At 31.6% G+C, this 9,840-nt stretch overlaps 1 protein-coding gene across 1 annotated transcript; it reads left to right on the forward strand.

Moving 5' to 3' along the window:
* Positions 1 to 6,093: 6,093 nt before the first annotated feature.
* Positions 6,094 to 8,644, forward strand: LOC136980849 (uncharacterized). The gene is made up of 2 exons (XM_067277052.1): positions 6,094 to 6,184; positions 8,223 to 8,644. Exons 1-2 carry the CDS (start codon positions 6,094 to 6,096, stop codon positions 8,642 to 8,644), a joined length of 513 nt encoding a protein of 170 aa, XP_067133153.1.
* Positions 8,645 to 9,840: the final 1,196 nt, after the last annotated feature.

The raw sequence follows: 9,840 nt of genomic DNA on the forward strand, positions 1-9,840 counted from the left end.
ATGGTAAAACTTGAGGTAGATTGTATTTTGTAAATTTCCTACAAATATAAAGAAAATAATGTTACATTATAAATTTGTAAAAAGTGTGAAAATTTATCTAGGCAGATATACAAAACTTCATTACTCTTATACATGTGTACACCTTTCAAGTTTGTAAAGAATCTAATGGTACATCTCGCGAATGAATTTATACACCTTGTTATATATTTTTGTAAAATAGCTTTTCTGTATAATGTTGTTTTGTTAAAAAATTTATGTATACTTTTTTAATGTTTAGTTGGCTGATGAGGGGCAGTGTCCGAAACGTGTAGTAATACTCGTATAAACTGAATAAAGATGAAAAAATGCCAAGTGTTTAAATAGTAGCACGATCTTGTGTTTGAGAATCATAAAAAAATCTAGATATTAATTACTCATTATACTTTCGATTCGATTAATTAATGTTATGCATGTTAAATAAAGATTTAAATATGTGAAAAACATTGAAAAACATCCTTCATGTTTAAGTAGTACCGGTAAGTAACTTATAAAGGATTTCAGCGACATTAGCGCCAAATTTACCCATCGGAAAATTTTGGAAGTAAACTTATTTGTGAAATCGAAATCCCATGATGAAGGGTAATCAAATTGATTGTATTTGGTCCAATAGTTCTTTCAACACAGTTCTAAACATCTCCAATAAGTTTGAGAGTTGAAAAATCTGCTTTAGATTGCATTTCTAACCGTTTCTGAAGGCATGAACTGCATTAGAAACCTGTGACTCGTTAATCGTATTTTTATATTCCTTACTATAATGTGTAAAATCTAGCACTAATGTTGATAACGAGATAGTTCGAGAGCGGGTCCATAGAAGATCGACGACAATCGTTATTACGTTAAAACTTCTTAAATTAGTACTTTCTGAAGTCAATTTTGCTTAACTCACTTTTCCTATGATCGATTTTTGAATAATCTACTGTGCTGGTGAAATCGTCTGCAAATCCTTAAAATCGCATTCATATAACTTTTATATAACACGCAGTGGAGTGTTTTTAAAAAGCAAGAATCAATATTATACCGTTTACAATTAAAACTTTTCTCTTGTAGAATACGTCCGCCTTCTCCCCAAATCCCTTCCAGACCTTAAAATCAAGATAAACCGTACTTTCAAAGCCCCAATAATACATGTATTGTCTTAAGACAGACATTAAGTTTTCGAATTATATTTTAGTTGATATATCTAAGATTTAATAAGTCGTTCTAAAAGATAAATGGAAAACAATAACAATAACACAAGGCTTATATTTATTTACTTATTTATTAATTTTCATCACCGTTCAATCTTAATCGTTAGATATGCGCCTGCATGTGATGTAATTTACAATAAGCGCGTTATGGTTTAGATTATAATTTAAATGATGTTGCAATTTGAACTGTAGACCTATAAATTCCCACTGTCTTTCCTTAATCTAGAGAACCGAGTTAGTTAAATGAAATCCGAGTCCAGATATTTTTTCCGTTTAGGCTGGTTTCCTTTTTATTCAGGTTCCATTTTGAACAAATTTTACCGTACACATTTACAATGCTCAGAGTATGCCATGCCCCAGCTCGCACAAAGGAGAGGAGAGGGGTTGAACTTCAATGGACGTCCGTTTTATTTCATTAACTTTTACACAATTTATACTTTTTATTATGCATAAGGTAATAAAGATTCGGAGGGTGGTTCGAGGGTTTTTAAGTAATATGGAAATAAATCTGATAAAAGTTTTTATTTAAAACAGAATAAAATTTGATAACTTATTAATATTTAATATGATTATTCACGATGGAAGCTTTACTCGCTATTAGAAGAGCTAAATTATAGAAAATGCGTGAATCGTGAATATTCATGCGGACCGGACCAAAAGAGGACAAGTAATCGTTCGGTTGGTGGATTTCGATAATTTGTAAACGTTGCTCCAAGGCAGCTTTCCTTTAAGCTGATGGCTTTTGCCATAAACAAAGTTCAGACAGTGGCGTAGCGTAGTGGGGGCGGCAGGGGCGGCCCGCCCCGGGCGGCACTTATAGGGAGCGACAAAATTTCACAATAAATAATATCTTGTAAAAATATCTAAATAAGGGGGCGGCGAAATTTTCCTCCGCCCCGGGCAGCCGACACCCACGCTACGCCTCTGAGTTCAGGTCAAGAGAAGAGATGCTTTCGTGACTTTTAACTAAGCTGTGAAAGTTGGTATAGTCAGAAAAGCTATACTCCTAACGTGACTATGAAAGCGTTTTTTTAAAGAAATTCAGCAACGTGTTACTTAACTCTCTCGACAATATTTAAAACTGCCCGTGTGGTGCCGTATGTTGCAAGATGAGGCAGGTTGCACGTCACACGTCAGCATAAATAGAGTAACATGGCGGAATGTCAGATGAGTTTCAGTGAGTGTGAGGTCTTTCGTTGTTCAAATGGTGTAAATTTATAACAATATTTACAAGAACTTTGTTTCATCGTAATTTCACAATTTCTACGAAATTCCCGGACAAAATTAATAGTTCACCCGAACAGTGAGTCAATTCCCGGACTGTCCGGATGAAAAACGGACGGGTGGTAACACTAGTAACAAACGTCTGGACCAATGTTTTCAACCTTTTTTTTTTATCTCACCTCACACTTAAACCTATAATTAAATTTCCGCGGCACACTTAAATTTTAATGATTAAAAAACAGTAAAAAGAAAAATTGTATTTTTCATAAATTATTTATTTATCGACACAAAGCAATTTACTATAATTTCTAATAAATAGATAACAATTAAAATTCTTTAAAAACGTCTTATCATCTTTATTTTTCGGTTTATTATAATTGAACATTTAATGAAATATCTGACCTAAGAAAAGCAATTAACATCAAGTTTTGTCAGATCTGTAAACAAGAAATCATAATACAGTAAAACCTCCGTGAACGACACTTAAGTAACCCTTAAGTAAAAGACTACTTAAGTAACCCTGCATTTGGTTTTATTTAACAAAGCCATAAATAATATTCAAAAAATAATAAAAGAAAAACTGATATACTAATAAGCTTAGATGTTAAGAACATGTATCCAAATATAAAGTGGAGACTAGTGGAAACAAGCCTAACGGAGTTAGAGGTAGATAAAACATTAATAGACCTTATAAAATTTGCTTATACCAATAATTATTTTGGGATAGACAATAACTTTTACCGACAAATTGATGGGATCAGTATGGGACCAAGACTTGCTAAATTGGTTATGAAAAACATAGATAAAAAAATACAAAATATTCCTGGTGTGAAAATAGTGATGAAATATACAGATGACTATTTAATACTTTATAATAACAAAATAACTAATGAAAAAATAATATTAAATAGAATAAATAATATAAATGAAGATATAAAATTTGAAATTGAATTAAAAAAGCATAACCAAATAAACTTTCTAGATATCACAATTACCAATGATATAGATAAATGGGGAATACTATAGATTACCACCTATGGAATTTCGGGTATTTGAGTATATATATGAACTCAGGAGACCGAGACGAGTTCAACGATACCCTACTTTTGGACCGGAGACGAAGAATAAAAAAGTTATCGTACTTTTTTCCAGCGATCGCGCGATGATAGGGAGTCGCGTCGCTCTCTTCGCTAAGTCGGCCTCGCTATCGCAATCGGGAGTCGCGTCGCTTGCCGTTAAAATTGCCTTTAGTAGACGTTTCCCTTTTTTTTTTAGTTTGTTCAAGACCTACCGTGAATCAATAACTAGTGACGTTTAGCACATGGCGGCTTGCCGGCGGCTCCCCTCCGGGAGGTCAGTGGGGAGCACGAACAGTGGAAACGGCCGCCATGTTCGCTGCCATAAGTAACATTATCCGAAATGGCGATCGCGCGATAATCGGAAGTCGCGTCGCTCTCTCCGCTCTCGTATCGCGTGTTTAACCCTCCTGGAGATGACCGTAGTCCGACGTCATGGTTTGCAGACTTTACCGCAAGATGGCAGTATTAGCAACTATGGTGCCGTTTTCATGAGAGCATTAAAAAAGTATGATAACTTTTTTATTTTTCGTCTCCGGTCCAAAAATAGGGTACCTTTGAACTCGTCTTGGTCCCCTGAGTTCAAATATATAATCAAAGTCCTGAAATTCCATAGGTGGTAATCTATAGTACACCCAGATAAATTCTCATTCAAGACATAAAAAACCATGCAATGAAAATAAAACCATCGACTATCAACTACACTTTTGCACACCTGAAACCATAAAAAAGAATGCATACATGATGGACATAAAAAACATATATACCAGAACTTCTAATAACACAGATCGTAAAATAGAATTAAAACGATTAGATAATAAGTTTACCTTAAATAATTACCCCATGAATAAGTTAAAAAATTGGCATAAACAGTATTATAAAAATAGGTTTAATACTAAATATAAAGCCGATAAAACTTACACGTCCTTCCCCTATATTAATGATATACACAATAACCGTAAGAAAATTTTAAAAAATGATAATATAGTTTTGGCCCCATCCCTGACCAACAAAATTTCACACAACATTCCTTCCGAAAATAAAAAGCACAAAACCAATGTTGATAAATTAAAAAAATCGGGTGTAGTTTATAAAATCAGTTGTGATTGTCAAAACCCAAAAAATTACATAGGTGAAACGGGTAGACAATTAGAATTAAGAATTAAAGAACACGAAGCTGCTGTAAGATTAAAGTAAAATAATTCCCCTTGGTTTACTCATACCAATCATAATACTGTAGTTGTCAAATTAACAGAAACAACATAAAAGTACTTCATTACGAAAATGATCAATTATACATACTGCTATCTAATAACCTACAACAATAAACAATATTACTGTTAATGTAACACTGTTATTGTGAATAATAATAATAATAATAATAAATGTATCCCTACGGGTTGTAACGTCAATTTGATCTGTAAACTTTAAACTGTTGTCACCCGACATTACCCATGTGTTTGCCAGATTTTTACTAGAACGCTGTCCTTTTGTCAATTACGTGTCAATTTCACTTTTTGAACTATTGTCACCCCACACACACCCATGTTTGTATCTTAAAAATCTGAGAGGCGCTCCTCTGCCTTCAAAGGTATGTAAAGAAGTCTTTTCTTGTGTCTGTAAAGATCATCTACACGCGCGTTTTTTGTAAATTAACTAAGTTTTTTGTTATTTCTAATACTTCTGTAGCATCACACTGAGGAGGGGCTTAAACGCTAAATAGGCCCGAAATGCATTTGTAATTTCCAATAAAGGAGTACCTAACCTGATAGCTGTGAGGAAGTCTACCGGATTTATTTATTCGGATTAAAGAGACATTCATTCACATTACGTATATACAGCTACCACATCTGACATTGAGTATAATAATTATGTATTTAATATAATTTAAAATAACTCATTTTAATTTTTATATTTTATAACAACTTATAAATGGGGTTATTAATAATTGGTTAAAATAATAACTAATTAAATGCTAAATAAATTTAAAAATATATAATTCTTGTCGTTCAAACAGTATTTACGCTACAACGGAAAGAAATTTGCATATTGCACAGAACACTCAGTATTAAGTGAATATTAAGTGAATATTTACATAGTTTCACTTTCACTGATTTAATTTTTAAATAAAATTTTAGAAGATTTAAATATTCTACAATTTAGAAGAACAGAATTACTTTCAGTTTTAACTATTTTTTGAATGATCTTATACAAAAAGTTTAAATAAATTTATTATTAGTACAATTACATCCCATTATTTCTATATATATTTTCAGATAAAAACTTTTTCGTCAAACCAAAAATCATATATAACTATGTAAATACTATGCAATAAATAGTTGATTAATTTTTATTTAATTACATACAGTATTTTATTAAATATTACGCTTAAGATACGAGTTTATTATTTATAAAGTAAAATCAGAAAACTTTTGTATATAGAGCCATAATTTATTTTAAAAGTGTAACATTTCTTTCTATTTATAGAAATATGACACTGAAATGTCAATTAAGCCGCATATATTGTTCGAGAGAGTCTTTTAGTTCTCTAAGCATACCTTAACACAATGAGCGAAGAACATAAGATCAAGTTTCCATTATATACCCACAGACCATTGGAAGAAGAAATTCATAGATTATTGAAACCTTTAAATTCAGGTAAAATTTTGTGTTCGTTTCAAATTTTCGATGAATTTGTAACTTATGTTAGGTTCTTTTACAAGTGTTATCTGTTTAAAACTGTATAGGCTATTCGTTATACAACGCACAAATAAATTATTGTCACTCTCTTTAAAAATAATATATTATTTTTAAATTTATTAATTACTTTATTAAATTTATAATTATAAATTACTGTTAATAAATTTATTAACAGTAATTTATTTGTAGATTGTTTAATAAATATATAGTTTTAAATAGATAAAACTTCTACAAGAACCTAATATAATTTATCAAAATTAGTACAAATGTATAAATAAATTTCTATTTTAAAAGCAATTTTTATATAAAATCATTTAATCGTTAGGTATTGATGATAAATTATATGTGGAAAATAGATAGGAATTAGTAGAATGATGACGTCATAAAGATTCTCAAAAATTTTTCTATTTGAAATAGTTTTTTTTTAATCAAAATCATTATGCAGAAGTATTTTGATTAATGATCATGCAGCAAGTTCTTGCTTATTTAAATAGTTGCACGTTAGTAGAAGTGCTATACTAAATATGCTCTGTTTGAAGCGTTCAAATAGAACTTTAATATGAAAGTGTGAGGATGGTTATATAGGAGTATCCCTGCCCGGTGGAGACTGGAGACTTAAATCCCAACTTCTCGACATCAGTGTGAGGTCACTAATGTGGGTTTTGCTCGTCCGACCATACTTGCTTAGGGGTCGACCTTACGTGAAAAGGTTACGACCCTCGCTTTGCCAGCGATCTGTCAGGATGACACGAGAAAGCCTTTTTAACGTATTTGCTGGACGCAGAAAGACTCACACAGAGACCGTTTTTCCAAATTAACGCGTTTATTTATATAAAAACATGCTTACAATAGAAACAATGATCTGTCCAGCGAAAAGATAGCATCCAAATGATGGCGAGTCCTTCCCAGGGGCACGTGAGTCACACACCGGGAAAAAAAAAAGGTTCTCCTGCGTAGGTTGTTGATGGTTTTCTTTTAATCGTTTGGGGGAGGAAGTGGTAGCAAAGTCCACGTAGCACAAGACCACAGCGTTCACGATGTTCCGTTGGGAAGTTAATTCTCTAATTCGTCCCGTGGAGAAGTCCGCGGTGGAAAGTTTAGTCCCGGAAGTCTTCTACCGTACTCGGTTCGTTCGCCTTTTCCCCTACAATCCCGAGCTGAGTCGACTGGACTGATTTCTCCCAACCTCCTCGTGTCCTTGGGACCTCGGGCTTTTATATCCTTTTTACCCGAAATCCCGAGGTTTTGGTCGGTCTGAATGATGGTCCCCTTTAATTCTATTGGTCTCTGGTCTGTTGCCAGGATCGCGATTCGGGCCGTTCCCCGTCCGGGCCGTTTCCCTGCGGAGTTGGGTCAAGCCCTTCCTCGGATGACGGACCCGTAAATTTTACTCTAATGTGTTTTTTTCTGACTCGAAGAAGCTGGGTCTACTCGGTCCCGACCGCCGCCCCCTCCGTAGGAGAGCCGGACAAATTCCGCTTTGAACTCTGTGTAAGATGACCGACAAGAGTTACCCCAGCGGACGATCCCTCAATCGTTCTCATGATGTACAGTCGGGGATCTCTCAATTAGGTCGGGAATGCGACAATTAAATCGTCTCGCACCTCGTTCCTCGGCCACACCGTTTACGAAATAAGTCACCGATTTAATGGCTCTAACTCGACAGCCAGTTTTCCGACGGGGGTATGAAGTCCCGGCCTCACAAAAGGATAATGGCAAAAATTTAACATATATAGATAAACATGCTACTGAAAGATATACTGGTATATAACGTATTAACTTTACTTTTTAACTTTAGATGCTACCTAGTACGATGTCATCACACTTTTGTGGTTAAGCAGTAATTTTTTTTTCTTTTGTTTGTTTTGGTCTATTTTGAAAATTAGCCAATTTTAAGTTTAAATAATCAATAATTGAAATAAGTATTTAATTTTACATAAAACACGATTTATTGTTACTATAAATAATAATAATTTATGTTTTATTTTTATTATAGATGATATTGCAAGAAAAAATGAAATGCAAAAAGTGAATATAAATCCATTAAGTAATTACCAACCATTTCCAAAGAACACCAGGGAGGAAAATCAGTTTATTTTATATAAAAATAAATCATTATTTGAAGATAAAAATATAAATAAATCAAGAAGACAATATATAGAATGCAAATTTTGCAAAAAAAATGGGGATCGAAAAGACTTTTATCAAACCCATGTTTTAAAAGATGCTAAAACTGGGAAAGTTATATGTCCCATTCTTAGAAATTATACATGTGAATATTGTGGGGCAACGGGAGATTATTCTCATACTCGTAGCTATTGCCCATTTGCCAAAGAAAAAAATATTGCCAATACTGTTGCAATTAAACGAACACCACGTGACAGTTCAGGAAAAATAAGAAAAAGAACAATATCATAGATGTTTTAATGTAGTATCTTGTATTTTTCTCTTAAATACAAATATTTCTAAAGATAAAACAAAATTATCATATATACCTGTTATCATCAGTGTCATCTTCATATTCATATCCATATCCATATCAGATGTTTAATTTCAATTGTTCATACCATTCATACCATGTTCACATTCCAATTGTTCCATTTTTTAATATGCATAATGAAAATCACCAGTCTTTCACAAAATTTATTCATTGAAATACTTTCCAAGGTACTCTTTCATCTTCAGAGTAAACAAAAATTATATTAATATAAAATAAATAATACAAACTACAAGATCATTTAAAAACCAAAGAAATGCAAATTAAATATAGTCTGACAATATCATTTATCTCTTTTTATAAGAAAAGCTATAAAGTTAGAAATATTATTGTTAATTTTATTATTCTTTAGTTTTTGAATGGCCCTGTAGCTTATTTGTTAATTAAACACAAAAGTACTTAACTGATTAAATGATATACTTCTTAATGAAAGTCTACTTGTTTTTACTGCATTCATCGAAAATATTCTAAATAAAAAATAAATATATATCTATATAGCTTAATATAAAGTTTAACACACACATATGTTTTTTTAAAACATAAATTTTTAATATATATTATTAAAAAGTGCAGATTTATCATTCATTCACACAATATCACTTACACAGGATATAGAACAAAGACATGTATAAGACTTACCTTGTTATAGCTGATAGAATAATACTTGTCTGATCTGAAACTATATTGCTAATATTTTAATATTAAAAATTTCTAATAAATTATGAAGAAATCATTACATTTCGAATAATTTTGAAATTACAAATGCTGTTTTCACTATAAGTTTATATTTTGTATGATTTATCATTGCCATATTATTCTGGTTTTTAATTATTATTAAACAACTTTTTATTGACTTAATATGATTGTTTTTTAATACAGTTAATATCTGAAAAGTGTTTTATATGAAATGATAGCTTTGTTTTTAAATGAAAATAATTTGTAATTAAATATAATTTGATTATAATTTGTGTTTTAAAATGTTTTCATAGAATTTGTAATTTTAAATAATAGATTCAAAGAATTTTGATTATAAAAATCAAAGACTTTGTAATTTTTTTATGATTGAATGAAGTTTCTAAACTCAATTAATGTTATTTTCATTATTAATTTTCAGAAA

Source organism: Centruroides vittatus, unplaced genomic scaffold (genome assembly GCF_030686945.1).
Source record: "Centruroides vittatus isolate TY-2023 unplaced genomic scaffold, ASM3068694v2 contig_726, whole genome shotgun sequence".
Taxonomy (NCBI): Eukaryota; Metazoa; Arthropoda; class Arachnida; order Scorpiones; family Buthidae; genus Centruroides; species Centruroides vittatus.